Raw genomic sequence first — 20,670 nt, forward strand, 5'->3', positions numbered from 1 at the left:
AAAGCAGCAATAAATTGACCACAGTCTGTTTCTGCAGTAAAAAATGTTATTTCAGCCTTTGCTGATTAACATGCCCTTCCCTTAGGGGAACATACACTAAGTAAATCTATTAGGTTGATGACACACATAGCTCTTACACTGACCAATGTTTGTTTTCTTTTTGGCCTCTCTTTTTAATATGTAAAATAAAATCTGCAAATTACTTACTGAGAACAAAATGCCATATGATGTCTCACAGGATCCTGAATGCTTGTCACCCTGCTTTCTGTTCTGTCTGGAACTAGACTGGGGGCAGAAAACTTCTGGTACAGAGGAGTTTCCCCCAGTCCCAACAGAGCTGTGCATTACGTCCATTTGCATTGCTTGCAGTTGTGGATCTCCTCTACTGCCTCACATTAAAATTCTTTGCCAGAGGTTAAGTGCAACTCAGTGAGAGGAAGGGATTTGAAGAAAATGTGGCACTTGTCTCCTAAAACCTCAGACAAAGCTATTAGCAAACTAGGGTGAGGTATTTTTCTGCCCCAGGCTCCTCTTATCTTCCAAGCTCTTCCATTAACACATCTTAACGTTCACACCCCGCTATCCCTGTGCTCTGCGCCATCCATTTGTGCCCTGCTCATGGCACATTCTTGTAAGGTCACCTACAGCTTTCTACAGTCCTGCCAACCAACAACCAAACGTTGGGCTCTTCTCTTTATTTGCCACTTCATTCAAGGTCATGATTCTATTCTGTAGCAACACCTCCTCCCCGTACAGGCAAGGCTTACCCTTCTGCTGGCACCTTTCCATTGACTCCTTGAAATGGCCTGAGAGGTTTGCCTCAGGTTGTCCTGAGGTGGATTATGCTTGGGAAAGAGTCCCTGATGTATCTGGAGGTGAATGTATTTGTAAAGTAATGCAGGAAAACAGTGGCTGACTGGGATGGTGTTTGCAGATACCTCTGTCAGTGCAGTGGGCGAAGAGATTCATAGATGAAGTGGTGCAAACAAAAAGTTCAGCGGTACTTGAATCGAAGTCAGCTCTCATGTCTTCTGCACTGTGTTGGATGTTACTTCAATATTTTGTTTTCAAGCTCCTGAAGAAGTAAAAAGTGCTGACAAGCTACTTCATACTTGACAATAAAATTTATGTGAATCACTTTTTTTTTTTTTTTACATTGCAAAGTATTAAAGGATTGAATTTCCTTTAGCAAATAAAAAAAGGTAAAATAGAAATTTTCGGGGACTAGAAGTTATTTATTTCTTTTTGTTTAAATATTGCAAAGTAAAGCAACACTCATATATTACATAAATATCTTAAGCAGCCAATCCAGTTTGTTTGGCAGTGGTAAATAAGACTTAAATTCCTCTTTAGATATTGTGCGTATGCTATGAGACTGGGCTTGCAAAGCATTTGTACATATGAGGATTATTTTTGCCTGTAGGCTTTAGAGGATCAGATCCCATCATCTAGGTCTCCAAGGCTCCATGAATGCTTACTGCTTTGCCAGGTCTCTGGGAGTCTTGCACAGAAGCATCAAGAACAATGAGCACTGATAGGAAACGCCTAATACTTTGGAAGCCAATCAATAAAATGGATACCTTGTGTTCTAGCATTGAACCTTTTCTTTTAAAAGAGAGCGTGGTGCTGTGCAGGGAGGAGTATTGGCCTTACTCCTGCATGCTTTCTAATAGCATGTTAATGAGCTCAGGTGTTTAAAAAGCAATACTCTGGAGTGTAAAACTTCACAGCTGTGGGCTTATGTGGCAGCTCAGCCTCTTTCAAACTGTAAGTCAGGGCCATTTGGAGCCTTTCTTGTGCAGCATACTGCCTCTTACTGTGCATTTTTCAGTTCTTGGCACTGCTTTGTTTGTCCTCCCCTGCTGTGTATAATAGGAGGCCCTTTTATACTAAGAAACATGCAGAAGAGAGATTCCTCCCACTTTTCTTATTGATCTGTTCAGTATAGCAGATTTTTCTTTTGCACGTCCTTCTTCAAAGCATTAAACCCAACAGTTTTGCTTTGGTTGTTTCTCCACTTCCAAGCTGTATTGTGAGAAAGTTGGTAGCAGCGTTCCAAAGCCGAAGACTTGATTGGCAAGTTTTAGCTGTGAGTAAATTTTCACAGCTGATCCATAAATCCCCGACAGACCATTAGGAGCTTCAGAGCAGCTCTGGCAGGCTCCCCTACAATAATTGTAGTTTTAAGTTTGTTATATTTAGTTTTCTCACCTCTTAGCTGGATGCCAGGGAGCCCTCACCAGAAGCACACCACTCTATCAGCTCCGTGTCTACGTTTTACTCCATGTGGGCAGTTTGTGCAAACAGCACGGTGTGGGAGGAGGGCTTGCTGCTGTTCTCCCAGTGGACAAGGCAGAGAGCTCCCAAGGGTGTGACTTGTGACAAATGGGCCCCAGTCCTGACACCAGACATTTCAGGAATTTGAAGAGACCTGGAGTACGTCGCTTCTCACCCCCTGCCGCCTGCCCCTGCTTGTAAGAGACACCAGAACGACCAAGGGAGGCAGGAAAAAAGCTGCTTCAAGCTTAAACGTAACAGAGTAGCTTGTAACTCTGAGACAGACGCAGCTCTGAATTTAAAATCTCTGAGGTAATTTTATTTATTTAGCTGTAGCAAAGCTGGCAGTTCTTGGGGTAAGCACCTCGCTAAGAAAAGAACTCTTTTCTCCAGCATGGGCGGCAGCAGTGAGAGCAGCAGGCGTTTCTTCTGGGGAAGGGCTTTCGGTGGTGATGATGCTATTGCAGCAGCTGGAAGACTGGCTTGGAGACCATGACCACTTTAGGCTCTATAAACATACCTTAAAACCAGTGCTATAATGGTTATATTGTCTGTGTTAAGCCCTGAAGAATGCTCCTTGCACACATGGGTCCCACGTGGCAGCCTAATAAAGCCAGAGGAGAGGTTCTGATCTCGGACTTGGATCCTGCTGCAGGGGCTCTGGAAACAAACTCCAATTTGGCTGATTGTTTGAGCAATTAATAAAAATTGTGTGTGTTTCTTCTGGAAACCTGAACTGCTTTGTCAAGGATGCAGTTGCTGTTAGATGGAGCCTGGTGTGTTACCTTGCTGAAGGGAGAAGGTGGCTGTGTGGGAGGAAGGGGTGTGATCATAGGCAGGCTCTTACAAACAGATATTTTTTTCTTTCTAGAAGAGGCTAAGATAAATTAGTTACTGGATGATCATGAATCTCCTTATCCTTCACTACATAAAATCATTCTTTCTTCCCCAAAGCCCATCACTGATATCTTTACACAGGAAGGTGAAAGAGAAGCATTATCTGAATTACATATGAAAAGGGAAGGAAGAAGAATTAGCTGATTTTTTAAATGAATTTTCAAATAATTCTTTTTAAAGCAAGACAAATAGATAATTTGTTTATGTTTAAAGATCCTTCAAACAAAAGTCATCAGAAGCTTTGTTGATTAGGGTCTTGTTAGGATAAGGGTAGAGTAAGTAACTATAAATAGCGATACAGTGAGTGATGACCTCGCTCAACAAACTTTGTGTTGAACTTATGCCGGAGACAGTAAAAACGTCAGCTGACAACCTTCTTGTCAGGAGGTATTTTTGACTAAAGATCTTAAATAAAACAAGCAGAATTGGTCATCTCCAATCCTTACATTCAAGTGCTTTAATGTCATTTGATGTGAGATGTCAAGTGCAATGTCACTGCTGTGGCAGGGATAGGGTGCTGCTGGTGCCTGGGCCAGTTCTGGCATCCAACAATTGAACTAGAAATGCTCGGAGTGATAAACGAGCTAATTGCATCTGTACAAATGAAATGCAGAGCATGCTCCAGCTGGAAGAAAAGACAGCACCCTTCATCTGTATCTCATAATGGAAAAAGCTTTCAGAACAATATGGAACTTCTGACATGACTTGGGAATGGTGCTGGGTTGTGGAAAATAATGGTGGTTTTCAGATTCAACCCAAAAGATACTGGGAATGTGGGTACAAACAAATACCTCCTTAGGCTTGCTTGCGTAAGAGTGCTCTGATTAGAGACCAGCATGGCCCTCCTGTGCTTTTAGGCAAACAGCTTACCGAGATCAGGGGCTGCAGCTCAGGATGGCAGCGTGTCCTCGCTCAGTGGCTGCTGAGCAGCACGATGCTGATGTGAGCTTTCACCAACTCGCAGTACATCTGCACGGCAAAGAAACCTGCAAATGCTTATTCATGGGAGTAGCTGGAGTGAATCAGGGACCTGTATTTACACATGCAGCAAGTTTACAGGCAGAGCCTGACATGAATCTGTAATTAAAGGTTGAGCATAGTTGCAAAGAGGACAAAGAAATCAAGGATCCTCTTGCTCATTGTTGCTCTGAATACGTGTGAGGGAGACAAGAGGAGAGTTTAGAAGAGTTGTTTTCATGGCACTGTTAACTTAGGACCCTACTTAGACTTCAGTGGTAAGGCTGCCAACATCATTAAAGCACAATTAATCTTGCTTAAGGTGGTGCTTCTAACACAGCTGAGGGTATTGGGGACCTCCACTTGGATAGCTGTCACTTTGGCAAGAATAAGTTGGCAAAAAGATTTGAATGTGTGTCGTCCAATACCGTTTCCATTTTCACCATTCTCTGCAGGACAGAAAAGTTCTCTGTGTGGAGCTATTGACTGGGAAGGGTTTCAGCCCTGCCCCACTGCAAGAATTTGCCAGGCTGAAACAACGCTGAACGGCCTGGGGGTTGCTATTGGGAAGCTGGTGTTTGAGATAGGTTAATCACAGAGATGTCAGGAAAGCGCAAAGTGTGAGGGAGGCATATCCAGAAGAAGAATCAATCTTTCTTTATGTGGGGAAAAAAAAAAGCGTTTTTTCCCAGATTCTTTGGGAGAGTCTAGCTGCTATGCTGGCATTGTGTCAAGCAACTCCCCCCTCTTTCTGCAGTGTAGTTTTGGATAGTTGGTATCGACGTTTGCTTTTCCAGATATTAATTAAATTGAGAATGAAGTTAAAATTATCTCAAGGTGTAAACTTGGTCATTTGCTTTTTCCTCCTCATGAGAGCAAAGTGGTGTGCTTACAATTTTAGTAATTGCAAGAGGTGACTGATGCAAAAGCTAAATGTCTGTTCCTGTGTGGACTTCATTTAACTGTGAAGCGGCTGGGGCAGTTGGGAGGTTCTCCAACTTCAGTATATCTCCTTGTTGCTCTGAATCACTGATACTCTCAAAACAGAACTTTTTTCCTGATGGAAAGGGTGCCTAGACTTATCTAGAGCTGTAGCAGGTTATTAATAGAACAGACTGCATTTCCTTCTCATAAAAATACGAAGGGCACTTTGCAGAGAAAAAATCCTGCTGTGCCTTTCTGTCTTTGGGACCAGCTCATCACCCAGCTAAAATTAAAAGGTGAAGTCAGGCAGTTCTTACTCTATTTTTAAACTGCTTCAGCATATGAATGTGAGTGTGAAATCTTTCTTTAGGCCTCTCTTAACTTAATTACCTACTTATTCAAAATATTCTCTTCTCAAATTGCTGAGCTATAATTACATTCATCATTTCTATGGACACACTGAAAAAGTGTATATTTTTCTTTTGTTAGTGTTTAATTAATTTTATGCTTAATTTGTAGTTCTGTAGTTATTTACGGTGATGGAAGTTTCATGGTAAGTGTTTAAAACCTATTTGTAACTGCTCCAAAAAGAAAAAAACAAAAAGGCAACTAAATGATGTTTTCCTATATCTTTTCCATGATTTTCTTCTGGAAAATACCATGAAGAAGCCCAGTTTAAAAAAGGCGTATTAAAAAGAATAATTTTCATTTGGTCATAATAATATAAAATGATGTAACTACTGAAAATGTTTTGTTGCTTTTTTTTTCCCTTCATCTTTTGTTTTATGCAAGCTTTCTTTTAAAAAAAAAAAATATTATTTATTTTGTTTCTATGCCTTTTCTTTCGTGTTTGAATAGAAGGGCTGATGTGACCCCAGTGCATGAAATTTAGTGGAACTGCTTATAAATGATGGATTTGACACTCTTCTGCTGATTTGGATATACTGAATTCATCTTCCTGTGTTTCAGCAAATCTATGAAAAATGCGTATCAAATATCTTTGTTGAAATCAAGTGTTCTTGGCTCACAGGAGTAATGTTCTCCAGACACTTACTTTTAGCCTGCAGAGGGTGTGCTTTCCTCCTTCAAATCATCTCCCTGCATAGTGCTGGTAACACACCGTCCCGTTAACACTGTGCTGAGAATCCGTCCTTGCACCCAGAGGTACAAAGAGAAAAGGGCGTCTGTCTGTCTGTTCCCTGTGGCATCTGTTCCTGGATTTCCCTGGCTATCAGGTGTTTGAAGCACAGGCTGTGCCTGCATTTCTCTTGCACCAAGGGTAGTGGTACTTCTTCAGAGCTATCCCCTTTCACGATGAAAAAGGCACATTTCTTTGAATTCTCTTTTGGAAATGGTGTTTGCCTTGTCTTTTTTCTGTTTTGTACAATGCTTACAATCCATACATCTCCATCTTTTTCTGATTTCTTTGCTTTTGTCAGTGGAAGCAGCTGTGGTGTCAGACATCCTCAAGTATTCCCTGTGGTTGTACCAGTCACGTAGTACTCAAGCTCCTTCATATCATGTCATTTGTGTTTTGTCATGTACTGATCTGAAGCTGGGTGAGTTGGTAAGCTTTTAAAGACATTTCCTTTAATGTCCAAATACTGCTGGAGTGTGCATATGGGAGTCTGTATTTAGGCCCACCTCTGACAGATGAGCGAGCAAACTGTTTGCTGCAGACTTTCTTTAGGGTGGCTGGTGCTTAGGGACGGCACTGAGTGTGGTTCCATCTCCCCAGGCAATTTCCACGTGCTGCTGACCTGATTGGTGTACTTCCACATATCTCACTCCTCACTTACCAGAAATACCCGAGATTTCTTATGCTTGGGTGTTGGATGACAGCACATTTGTGTTGCTGGTGAGAACCACGTTGCTATTCGTGGTGTTTAGTGGCAGTGTAGTTTGGGCGGCCAGACAGCGATGTTAACTCAGACTTGGAGCTGTGGTCTCCTGGACTCTTTGCATGCCAGTCTCTGGGCTTGGAACAGCCCACCCGTGAATTTGTTCCAAGCTTCCACCCCCTCCGTGCCCTCTCCAGAAAACTCTTGGAAAACCATCTCTTGTGTAAATCCTCCTGGCTTGGTTGGCCACTACCCCTCTGTTCGCTCCATCCTGTCTTGTTGCCTGGTTTTTGATTTCAGATTGAAAACTTGTCAGCAGAGATTTGTGAGTGTTTTCCCTCTGGTAAACAAACATAGGCCTCTAACATACAAGCGAGAGACCTAATTCTTTCATGAATGAAACATTGCATTTTTGGAGTTAAATATGGACATGCTGTTCACCTAAACAATGTGGTTTTCATAGGGCTAATTGCATTCATAGTTTTGTTTTCCTACCGCAGACTGTAGTCCAATATCAGAAACATTACACTGGCAGTACCCACCAAACTTTTTCTGCTGTCATCTTTGTCTACATCTGCTGCTATTTAGCTTTCAGTATTCCAGTTTTTAAAATATTTTAATTTCTTGTAAATGAGCATTGTTATTGTAACATTTCACTGAAGCCCCATTGCTTCAGTGTGCTTGTGTCTTGATTCACATTGATTCAGTGTGCCTGAATCTTGACCAGATCAGTGGGTTTTAACTGTGTTCAAATACTTCTGCACTTGAAGTGGAGCCTGAAGAATTTGTCCTCTGGAAGCTTAGATTATGTTTTCACCATTAGAAATGAGGCACCTGACAGCATTAAGTGATCAGAAGGATTTCCAGCCATGGGCAAGCAGCCATTATGTATATATTAATCCAGAGTAGGAAATTTGGACAGCTTTTGATTTAGTAGTGCTCATCTGTTAAAGGTAAGCTGAAGATCAGCACAGCAGTTACATTTAGAATTGATCAGAGTACTGAAAGGGAAAAGAAAAGCTTATGGCTATAGTGCAAATCTAGTAGAAATGCTGATTGTACTTTTAAACGTCCTGAAAAGTGTATTTCTCAACAGGGCCAATTGAGCCATTATATGATTGCTATGCCAGTTTAAAAATATCCTACCAGCTTTGTCTCATTTTAAAGCAAACACTAAATTCTGTAACATCCTGTTCGATAGATTGGATTACATTCCTACAGAACTTAAAAACTGTCTCTCTTTTTTAGCAGTTTGAACATTCGTACATGTTTGAAATCTGTAGAGATTACATAAATGGATTTTTGATTTGTTATCTAGACTATTAAAATCTCATTTTCTTCATAATGTTGCTTTAGGTAGTTTTAATGGTAGACTTTATTCAGAGAATAATCTTTTTTTTTTTTTTGAATTTGAAATATGAGACATGAAATGTATTTATTAATGTATTTATTTAAGTGGGTAATAAAACTAAAGAGCTAGGTAATAAAGCTGTGTTCACTAGAGCATACAAAACTAATACAGAGATTCCTGTCACCTGATCTGATAACAACTGGGGAAAACCATAGGGAAGTAATTTGTTGTGTGGCATATTGTGCAGGTGGAATAGAAAGCATCCCAACATTATTGATAGGTATATGTAATATATAAACTTTTACGTGCATATACTTTTTTTGGTGCGTGTGTTTGCAAAATTCACAATTTTGCTATTATAATTGCTAACCTTTTCCAACAAATTAGTTCTCCATTTTGGCTTCCCACACAGCTGTTGTGTCTTCTAGTCATGCAAGAGCTATGTTAGAACAATGTTGTGTACAACAAATGACATTGTCCAAAAGGTCCGTTGGTTTCTTACCACATGTTTGGGGCAGTCTAGGTCAAAGCATGAACGTTGATAGGATGGAAACTGACTTCATACTTTTAAGACATTTTAAAAACAGGCAAACCAGAATTGTTCCAAATTCCCCCTGATCCTTTGGTTTTTCTGTTGGCTGAGATTTCAGACTGTCGTATGGCCTATTGCATGATGTCACTTTTACAACAATTTCTATCAGGTACTGCTTCCATGATTTTTACCACATTCATAATTTGTAATTAGGTTACTGCGACCTGATTGTTTGAACATTTGGGATTGTGGCAGAGTTTAGCTGCTGAGAATGTTATGTGAGCATGGCTTTATATCTATATTTATAGATATATATTTATATAGAGAGAGATATATAGTTATAGTGTGTGTGTGTACGCACATATATATATATATACACACATACATAACTAAATATTTTCTTGAGGTGTGGGTAATACCCCTGTGGCATATCGCCTTAGGAGTACTGAAGGCTTGAAAGTAAAATGGGAATGCTGTATGGGAAAGCCAGTTCAGAGGTCTCATTTGCTGAGCTCTTCACAGCTTGCCTCGTCAGGAGCTTGTCTTTGTCTTCCTGGAAAAAAAACACGTTGTGAGGAGCACAGTGGGATCCATCAGCCTCAGGCTGTCTGTGAAGGGAACCACTATGATAGGAAACTGCTGCGGGTTGTTGACCCATGCTGGCTTCCAGCCACGAAGCAAGTTCCACAGAAATGGATCTAAGTGCTGTTGTATAAACTTTGCTTCACATGACAGAAGTGGTGCTAGTCCCTTGCTGGCAAGGGGCACGTCCGGCTTCTCTTGCGGCGGGAGCGAGCTCCGCAGCGTGCTCATCATGGGCCAGAAATAACAGGCGATGCTGGGCATTCCTCCTGGGGAGAGCGGGCAACATTACAGGCGACTATGACTATACGAAACACAGGGCTTGGCTGTTGAATTGCCCCCTGGTAGATTCTTTAGGGAGCATTTGCCTTCGGCAGCTGCCCACAAGCAGTCCTCTCTGCCCCTACCAGCACAGGGACCACTCACTGAGTGGTCTGAGACGGTGACCTTAAATTCCTGTGCTGCCATCAAGGGCCAGCACTTGAATCCTACCACATACTGAATAGAAGTTGCTAACCACTGGGGAATCTTCAAATCACCTTGTGGTCCTGAAAAACTATATCCCAGTATCGTTTTTCTGAGCTAACTAATCCACTGCAAGAATGGATTTAGCAAGACAATTTATCAGTGGAGATTTGCATTGGTACGTAATTGGTTAAGGATGTAAGCTGAAATTTAAATTTGTACTCAGATATGGGTTTTATTTAAAACAATATCCTACTTAGGATTACAGTAACATATTTTACAAATCACTCTTCAGAGCTCAAATGGCTATATTATATATGAAGAACAAATTCAGGAGGCTTCACAGTATTAGTGATTATCTTGTAATGTTTTCCAGATGGCAGAACGTGACGTAACCTATCCTGTCCAGTTTCACTGCACCACATACTCTGTCATACCCAATAAGTAACCAAGAGACTATTAGAAAATAACTTGTTAATTCAAATGTTCCTTACTACACTATGAAAACTGCAGATTAACAAATCACTTGTTGGTGAATGCCAGAAGATTGATTGCTTCTCAAAGCTCTGCAAGAACTAGATATGCGACTTGGATTAGCCAGCTCAAACTATGCTTTGGTGAACAAATTCCATTTTCCTTAGGGCTGTAAGGTAGTTTGCATCTGTTCCACTATAAATTTCTCTAGCAGCACTCAGTAATTCCCGTTCTTGTTCATTGGAGAAGCAATGGGAGTGTTTATTGGTTGTTGTTTGTATTGATCTGAAACAACCACATCGCTAGTTGTGTGGGCATGGTGGCTAAATTCAACTTAATTGCATCTTGCAGTTGCTCATAATTCTGTTGATGTTCCTGCAATAATGTTGTTTACTAACTGATGCTTTTATTAGGTTCACAGACCATCATTTGAATGCCAAACCCATCAAATTTAAGTAGGCACTTAGCTCAGGATTTTCTCAGCATTAATTGGAGGCGTCAGGGGTACTGTGCTGGGACAGGTGCAGTCTTGCTGTGCAGAGGCAGGATGTGAGGAGTACATGGGGAGTGAAAGCTCCTGGTGCATCCTGACATCCAGCTGTGTAGATTTTCTCACTTGAACCCACATCCAAGAGGTCTTTAAGGGAGATTAGGGCTGTGGTAGGAGGTTTCAATCCACTGGCACTTGTCCTGTGGAGTGGGTTTTGTAGGCACTTCTTCAGGCTATCCTACCCTTTGATTAAGCCCAGAAAAATGGGCTGCAGAGAAGTGTAAGAGATATATAAATACACAGTATTAACTAGCTTCTGGAAAGGATGAGAAAACTTCCTGAAATGGATTTAATATCTCACAGTGGTCTCATCATCCAGGGAGCAGCTGCCTGTAGGCTGCCATCGGTAGGCCGCAGATCGCTGTGCTCTGTCCGTAGGCATGCAAGCAAGGAGGCCTGCAACAGGAGCTGAAAAACACTCTGGAAAGAAGAGCAGCTTCTAACATAACCCTAGTTTCAATGGTTGTGCCATGCTTGCTTGTTTTACCCGATGACTTCCTCATATGGTTTTTATCACGCATGGCATTACTGGTGGATGTTTTTATTTTTCCTTTATCGCGTCTCTGGGGAATTCCACAGTTCAGTACCAAAACATCCCCTTGTATGGGAAGAGGGAACAAGGAGAGGTTTACATGGTGGACGTCTCATTTTACAGTTTCCTGAAGATCTTTGGTTTGGCTGCCTGTAAGGAGCGTTTGTTGTTCATAGTCACTCAGCCCAGGCTTCTTTATTGACTCAAGCTGTCTTTGCTGGATGCAGCATTGCTGGTGATGAATGTGCTTTGTCGTTCTGATTTGCATGCCTTGTCGTGTGAAACAAAATTAATGATGGTGGCTTTTGGAAATTGAAGAATAGCTGAGAGCTAATTTCATTTTTCATTTACTGTTCCTCCAAGACCATGGGAAGTGGGAAGGGCTGCAATGCTCGGTGTTACGTAGCCTCTAGGCCTCTTTCTTGGTGTCTTCTGCAAAGGCTGTGTAGAAAATGGGCTCTCCAGTGATGAGGACAGAGCAGGGCAAAAAGTCCCAAAAGGATGGCATGTTCACACCTTTCTTTCCACAGTCCTTCTCTCTTTCCTCCCCTATCCCTCAGCTACTTTTCCTATAGGTTTTCTCTCACACAAAATCTTGCTGGCCTTCCTGATGTCCTCTCATATCCTAATCTGCCAGATCCCTAGTTTCTCCTCTACCAAGCCAAGGTTTTCACCTTTTTGTGTAAGAATTGGCTGCTTCCTCCTCACCAGCTAAACTCTGTGTATGTAATACAAAGAAGAAATATCCATCACTTTGTCCAATTGGTAAGAAATAATGTATGGAGTCACAGCAGCTTTGACTCCTGGAGAAGAAAAAAGAAAAGGGCTCAGAAAGCCAACCCACTGACCTGCCTTAAGACAATGGGAATGAATTCCAGATTTTGACTGTCTGAGAGAGTCCAGAGCTGGTAGAGAGGACTTTTTGTTCTGGAAATGTAATATTTATTAAAGGCTTGAAAATCCTTTATTACAAGCAGCTTTCTGGCACTACGTGGACTCTACTGTAAAAGCATTGAGTTTGTTGATGGAGGTGGGAGGCATTATCTTCCAGGGGAGGAGCAGTGACCCTATATTTTAAAGAGGTTGTATAAGCCAAACCAAAATCCTGCCTCGAGGGATTTTTGGCATTGCAGAACACTGCTGTAAATGTAGATTTTGTTAGCTCAGTGTGCACGCTGCAGGTCTCGTAGCCATATAGCTCAGCGGGCGTACCACAGGTCTCGTAGCCGTAAGCGCTAAAGGTCAGGGTTGTGTTTAGCTTGTAACTATCAAGGCTGTGATACACTATTAGTCATAGAAACTTGAGAAATTTGTTAAGATATTCCGAAGTTGATTTTGATATATTGGAACAGCTTTTAAAAATCCATCACAGCTTAAAGTGGCTGAGCCAGCATGAAAGGCAGTCGATTGAAACTCAGTCTTTAAAAGATATTATTCCTTGTGTGGTTTGTGATATTTACAATCATCTGTTCGTTTTGAGAGAAAATTTATCTGTAAGTGTAAAAGCTGTCTGTCTGGAAGTAAATTATTTATGCATAATATAGTTAAAATATTTTCATGTAACTTCCCATTTGCGGGAATAGCATGAGATCATTTTAGCAACATTAGTTTTAAAATTATTCAGGTGCATATAAGATTTTTTTTTTTAATGTTGCAGATTCTTCTTTAAAATACTTAATAATTACACTGATCCTCTCACCTCAGCCCTCAGTTTCTAATAAATCCCAGTTAGGCAATTTTTGTTAATCAGTAGTGCTTTAATCACTGTATTTTGTGGTTGTTTCCTTAGAACTTTGTTTATTTGAATCAGCTATGTTAAACGATAATTTTTATTGGAAAGATGCACAGAAAACTATGAACTAGTCCTGTCTAAATTGCTTATTTTCCTTAGTTGCATTTTCTGTTCAAAGGTGGAGGCTTTTATGAAGCAGTCAAGTGACAAACGGAGGTATTGGTCGATATGCATCTGCTTGTTCTATCCTGAAAAAGAGCCAAATTGCGGGGGATAGGGTGGGAGCAAAAGTGCACAGAATATATAGGTTTTCAGTGTTTAAACAAAAAAGAAAAAATTAAAACCAAACCAAAAACAAGCAATCAAAAACCTCATGGTCTGTTTAGTCTCTTATGCTAATTACAGAAAAAAAATGTGTGTGTGTATATATATATATATATATATATATATGTATATATTTTACAGAACTCATAGAACGGATTACCAAATTGTATTGCCTAGCTTTTCCATGGATAGTAGTTAAGCTCAAGGCAATAACAAGCTGGCTGTCTTGCTCTGTGCAGTCCTGTGAGCTGGTTAGGTGGGGAATGACAGCTGCAGAAAGAAGCAATGTGGATGGAACAAGCAAAATGGGTAATCGCTTTCATGAGTGTTATCCGTCGTGTTATTTATTGGCCAACATTAGCATACTGTTGCACATCAGGTAATTTTACTGTAATTAGATATTTTCTGATATATTAAATGCAAGTGTCTCGCATTTGTTCTTATCAGGGTATTTCTGCTCTTGAAGGCACTTGCAAAAATGTGCTATTTTTGTGCTTATTCTCCAGACACGTTAAACACCGAAATTTAAATCATTAGTTCAAGTAGCTGTTGTTTTCTGAGAGATAATGGCTTATTCTTATTTTAAATTATTCTTTTCCATTCTTATATATATATATATATATATACACACAGAAGGAAAACGTTTTGACTGTGTCTCATCAAGAAGATTTGTTTCTTTTTTCCAATGGCACACAAACAAAACACACGATCTTCTAAAAGCAGGAGTTTGTTTTCCTGGCAAAGTCTTTTTGGGAAACTGGCAGGTCAAATTCATCATTACTTGCAAGCTAAACATATATAACATGAAAGCTATTTAGGCATGCCTGAATTCCACAGTGCTATTTTGAGTTATTTTTCAGAGCACTTACAAGGGAAAAAAAATAATATATATATATATATATATACATATACATATATATATATATATATTTAATGTTCAGCAATTTATTTATTTATTTTTAACCAGGCTTAGAAATAACAAATTCATCAAATTCATTTATATTTGTGAGGACAAATATTTTAAATACGAGGGTATGTACATTTGGAAAAAAAAAAAAAAAAGAAGTAGAATAATTCTAATTTCAGCTGCTGATTTAGTGAGGATTTTTATTCTGTTCTATACTTGTGCTTTGTCAAATGTGGCTAGATAATTAATACCAAGTAATACCTGCACTTTCAGATTTTTACCCCATGATTTCTTGAAATTTCTGTTCTCACTATTTATTACCTTAGAATCCTACTATACACGAAGGGTTGGAATGTCGAGTATTAGTTATTTATTAAGCTTGTAAAGTTTATTGGCAGGATTTTCTTTAAGTATACTTAATTATAATACTTACCTCTTAAGGAAGTGTTTAGAGTAAAATACAAATGGCTGATTATTTTATTCTTGTATGTATAAAATCATTCTTTGACTTTTTTTTTGGTGAAAATGTCTTTATGCAGCCATGCGTTCTAGTCACAATGCAGAATTCCTAAAATGATTGCAACTTCAGAGGGTATCTTTAGAACTTGGTTTCTGGTTTCTTAGTTTTTCTTTATTTTTTTTTTTTTCTTTCTTTTTTCTTTTTTTTTTTTATAATTAAAAAAAAAATCTAGTGTGTACTTTTTTTATAGAATCCAGAACTAGAACATCCTATTTTTAAATAAAACTAACAAAAAATCTTGAAAAAGAGCTTCTTATGTAAGATAGCCTTAAAAAGGAAAAACAAACAAACAAACAACAAAAACCCTTTGTTCTACTGTTTTGCAAAGAACTCAATCTCAGCTAAAAGGCATACCAACTTTCTATTAGTGAAATTGAATATATCAGAAACTGGCGTATTTAATTGTGTTATGAAATTCTAAAATTCTTCATTGAAAAGAAGTGGGTCTAATACCTGGTTGTTGAAATGAATTTATTATTAATTAGTAGCATCTAGTTATTATCTTTCTGTCAAAGCATTTACTATATGTATATTTTACCCTATAGGCTGTAACAAAATGTTAACTTACAGACTTGCCTTAAGTTCAAGCACCTTGTTCCCGTTCAAAAGATAAACTTTCAATAGGCCAGCGCTTATCTGCCTGGCTTCCTGGCTGGCTGAGATTTAAGCTATACTGGCTCGAACAGCGCACACAGTCGAACCTTGCTAACCTATGTGAGTGCTCAGCAAGAACATGGGGAATTGCTGAATTCTTATCAGTAAGAGGAAAAACTCAAAAGCAAAGATAATGAATCAGAAAAGGTAGCGTATTCATTTAAAGTGATATTGGTTTATGATAATTACTTCAAGTAATAGTTAATATTTCTTTTATAAGTTCATAAAAATGAAGAGGACAGTAGGGTATCTTACTGCTATGTGTGGCTACTAGATCTTCTGAAAGAAGTACTTATGTTTATAATGTGTAATATTGTGGAGATTGGCAAAAGGTAGATGAAGGTCTCTTTTTTTTTCGTTTTGTTTTAATTCTTTCTGTGAATGTAATGCTGGTGGTCTTTGTAAGGAAAAGATCTACTTCTGTTGAAAGGATAATGCAAAGAAACAAGAGAAAGGACTTCAAGGTAGGATTTATTTTTCTTGTTCCTATTGCCCTTGACAAACATGTTTTTCTCAAGTGTGGTTCAGAGAAGTTGTTCTCAAATGTGTTGCAGCAGATTCAGATGCCATTATATGAAGTGCTTAATATGGTCTGCAAAACAAGTAACTCTGCGATAACCGTGCAAGTGTTCTCTGCTGCTTTCAGACGGTCTATTTTTGACCTGGAGACCAGTATCGAGTCCTGGATTTTGTCAGGTCAGGGGGTGGACTCCAAAGACCTTATCTCTTTTTTTTTCCTTTTGTTGACAACATATCCTTATCCTTCCTGGGTCCTGGAGTGACTGCTTGATAGTGCTGGTATTTAAAATACCTAGATAGGAGAAGGCATGGAAATTCCTTTTCTATTTTTAAGGATGCTCATTAAAGTTGCTAGCAAGGCTCAGTGAGACACGGGGGTATGGGACAAAACTGAGGAAGAACACTGTCAGAGAAACCAGGAATTCATAGAAAACCATGTCACCTTCAAGACAGCTTTGTTAGAGAGACATATGAAACGCGTAACTTAGGGTTAAATAAGCATAAACAAATTGCAAATATTAACTATTATGTATGCATCTTCATTTATTTATTTTTAGTATGTAAACCTTCAGGAAAAGTATATTTTTCTGGTGCCTTCTGGATTTTTTTGATTTTTTTTTAATTTATTTTTAAAGAACATTTTACTTATTTAAGAAACAGCTATTCATGTGCTTTTTTAGATTTACTGTTAGATAAGCAACTGACACTCAATTATACACATAATATAAATAAAAACAATATATACATAATATATAATATAATAATATACCACATATGTAGTTATATATATGAATAATATATAGGAAAATAAAGAACAGAGGGAGGAGGTCAAGTTCTGTGCAAAGTGTTCAAACCGTGAAGAGGTGCATGGTCTTTGGCGTCTGGCAGTAACCAGATTCATTCACATACTTCAATCAATTTTTGCTTTAACCGCTTAACATCTTAACTTGACGCTTACCCCCTGCCCCAAATTTGTGAATCTTGCAATGTCAAAAGAGCAAAGCAGTTTAACAGTAGTTACTGCTCCGTCTGTGTTTGTGGGCTAATAATGCAGAATTTCATAAATAAAAAAAAAGTATAGGTTTAATTGGATTTATTTATTTTAAATTTATTATTATTATTTATTTATTATTATTATGAAATTAATGTGAACAAATTCACGGTGAAAATTTAAGAAATCTGCAGCAATAAAGAGTGCACAATTATATAGGAGAAATCATGAGTACTGACTAAAAAAAGACAACTATTACAGAAGTTGTGCCTAGGTTCCTATTGTTAGAAAAATGATAGGGTAAATACGATAATTACCCTAAGGATTATTATACTTAGGGTAAATATGATTGGTGGCTTTAGCAAAATGGTAATTTTCTCACTGTTTTCAGTCTTTTTCATATAGTAACAACTTTTACTGGGGAGGGAGAAGGCAAAAGGAAAGAGAAGAATCGATTTATTCAATAGAGGCATTTAACTTGTAAATGGTTCCCTACCTAAAAACACGTTTGCAAAATTTAAGCAGGACTTTGGAGGATGAAGTGAAAATGCATGAACCAATGTATTGTATGTAATGTATTACCAAAAAAAAAAAAAAAAAGTTCTTTCATGTAGCCAGGCTGTGTGTAAAACTACTTATTAAAATTTTTAAGGTGATTCTCTTTCTTCAACTTAATTATACCATGGGAAATGAATATTTTTTTCTCGTGGAGCTACCTGAAATTTTCATTTTGTTCAGTGGTCACTGAGGGTTTTTTGTGCAAACTAAAGCGGTATTTTTACGCCTACTGACATGAACTATCATTGTGTTATCAGCAATGGTGGTGAATTATACCTGAAAAAATTAATTTCATAAATAATATCAATTTGAGCTTGCATTAGTGTAACCTGGCATAAGATAGTATTTAACATACGTATCTGTATCATCTTGGGCAGTGGGTGCAAAGCTCTGTATGAGGAGTAAATACTGCCTGGGACAAAGAAAAACTGTGGAATTCTTTCATCTTTCAATATAAATTCTTAGTTGGTGACAGCGGGGTCACCCCACTGGCAGTTTGCACAGCGCAGCAGCTCATTTATGAGGTCTCCCCTGGATATCGTCAAGGCGTTAACTGCTGCCGGCTTCACTTTTACTGGTTGCAGTGTCTGTCTCATATGGTTTTGTGTAAACTGGTTTTAAAAGGCTGGAAATAATTTTGTGAAATCTGTCAAAAGAATACTCAGAATATTACTACAGCAAATAAAAACAACTGCTATATGTTGGTATTAATTAAGATTAAAAAGTAGTAAGAAGAGCTGAAGATATTCCTCGATTTTAGTACTTATTTAAATCAGTATAGACAATTTCTCAGTTACCAATTCAGTTGAAAAACAGGAATTATTTTAAAGCCACAGAATAAATCTTAGCCTAATTATCCCCTTGTTGTTGCTGGAAGGACAAAGTTCTTCGTATTTTTCAGGGAAATGCTGACACTCTATCCCATTAATTACTATTCTGATTGTTTCTGTTGCAGTCCTTCCCGTGAGCATTACTCCTGTATTAAATACATGCAGTCCTACTTGTTTTCTTAAATAAAACAATCAGGATCATACAGCTTGGTCAGTACTTGTCTTGGGAGCTTGTAATTCTGGCTACATAAATTTAAGTGCTCCTGTAAAAAGTATATGAATTTAACAGCATAGACTGCTCTGAAGTACTCTCTAATTCTATGGCTTTCAAGCATAGATTAATCCCCAGAGATTCCCAGGGCTAGATAAGTAAATATGAGAACATTTACCTGCTAAAAGGCGAACGATCTGTTATACAGAGGATAGCATGTCGGTTTTGGATTTGTAGACTTGACATATGGAAGGAATTCATCTTTTCTTAGTGTCACTCATCTGTCTTGAAAATCTCTCTCTGAAAGTGTAGAGGAAAGCTGAAAAGGCAGAAAAAAAGAAAGACATTGCAGAATGAGCTTCTTTGGTCCCAGTCAGTTCCTCTGTATGATTCCCGTTAGCGTTGGGATTTTTTCCTTAAACGACCTATCTTCGAGGATTTAAAAAGCCTCTATTTCAGTAGTAGACATAGCTTAACCCTTGCAACAGTTTGCATTTTATATGTTAAAGCTTGTCATGGTTACTTGTAAATTTACGAAACTGTAGCTCTAAGGCTTTTCATGTATCACACAGATACCACAGGTCAGCAGGGCATTAGAGCTGTGCTGAATGCAATTGCTTCCTCGAGTAGTATCTGGCTGTCCTTTCGCTCAGAATTACTGTTCTAATACAATGAGCCATGATTTTCTGTCTTGACTTTTGCTGGAGCGAAAGCTATAGCATAGCAGTGGCATTGTGGGTTTTTGTAGCAGATTTTACTCAGTGTGGTTTAAATATAATGTTTCTTGGTAAGTGGAATGGCAAAGAAAATCTAGCAGTTATGTTGCTGATGCAGCATTGTGTGTCAAAAGACCGGAATTGCTAAACTGTGAGCTAAACTTCCCAATTGTGCCATGACCCACTGCAGATAGCACTTAAGCAAGTGTGTGAAGGAGTTTAGCTGTAAATTACTCGTTTGTACAATATATCAAATGTCTCCTTCTTGGGACAGGTGAGGTTTATTTATATTTTTAAAATAATCCCAACTCATTGTTGAGACATATTAATAAAATGAGGAAATAATGACCTTCCTTAAGAATAATTTGCTCTGGAATGGTTCCTTATAGGTATCTTTCTTCCCACTGCATATATGTTATAGGCATATAACTGAGAAAATTATGCAGTTTACAAAATCCTAGTACACCAATAAATATCTTCTGTCTTATTACCTGCTAAGAGTAGCAGGAATTTTTTTCTTTCCGAGAACATGTAAATACATTTTATATTCCCTGTTCTCTCTTTATCATATGATAAGAGTGTGGCTGTAACAAAAAATACATTTTTAGAGACTCCTGTTCAGCTCTCACAGTCATGTTTGCACGCAAAGATGCAAAAACCATTGGTTTGGGGTTTTGTTTGTTATTCGTAAGTACTGTTGTAGCCTGAAGTTTTTCTTTTCAGCATTAACAGTTTTTTCTCTGATTCTTGCTTGAGGAAATGTGTCGGGGAATCACATGCTGATATATAAGCATAATAAATGCTAATATTCAATATTAAGCTATGTTAAACAATCTGTAGAATCAATAAATACTTAATTCTCAATGAAATTAATAAAGGTCAAATAGAAATTTTGGCTTCATTGAGCAGGAAAATGATCTTGTTGCATCTAGTTTCAAATCTTCCTGTATGAATAACTGATGTGGGACAGTTTGCAGCCCAAGCCTAACAAATTCTTGTCAATGGACTTTAAGTCCTAGAGCTATGATACTCATGGAAATTTGCTTACATTAATATTTTGGGCTTAAGAGGGAAACAAAACAAAAAAAAAATAACCTGAAAAGAGTCCAGGGAGATGTTGGTAATCTTGGCCCCCTTAAGAGCATATGGAATTAGTGATTTTTCCTTCGTAGTACAATTGAGACACAAAACCCCTGTTTTCTTTAGCAAGAATGCTTGGACGCCCTCCAATCAAGTGTGAACAAAGAGTTGTCTGTCAGGGTCCCAGGAGCCCCACATCTGCTTTTTAAAACAGGATGTGGGGAAGGGTAAAAATCCACTACATCT

The 20,670-nt window shown here is 38.5% G+C and overlaps 1 protein-coding gene across 4 annotated transcripts in view; it reads left to right on the forward strand.

Annotated features, from left to right (window-relative positions):
• The window catches only part of RBM20 (RNA binding motif protein 20), a 104,138-nt gene that overhangs the window by 7,291 nt on the left and 76,177 nt on the right, over positions 1–20,670 (forward strand). Inside the window, exon 1 of one of the 4 annotated variants that reach the window (XM_068688511.1) lies at positions 15,511–15,666. The exons of the other annotated variants lie outside the window; for them this stretch is intronic. Within the exon in view, the coding sequence (XP_068544612.1) occupies positions 15,653–15,666 (14 nt within the window). The 5' untranslated portion in view covers positions 15,511–15,652. Of the gene's footprint in view, positions 1–15,510; positions 15,667–20,670 lie in introns of those variants that run through there. 4 annotated transcript variants of the gene reach the window in all.

The sequence above is a fragment of the Anas acuta genome, chromosome 7 (assembly GCF_963932015.1).
Source record: "Anas acuta chromosome 7, bAnaAcu1.1, whole genome shotgun sequence".
NCBI lineage: Eukaryota > Metazoa > Chordata > Aves > Anseriformes > Anatidae > Anas > Anas acuta.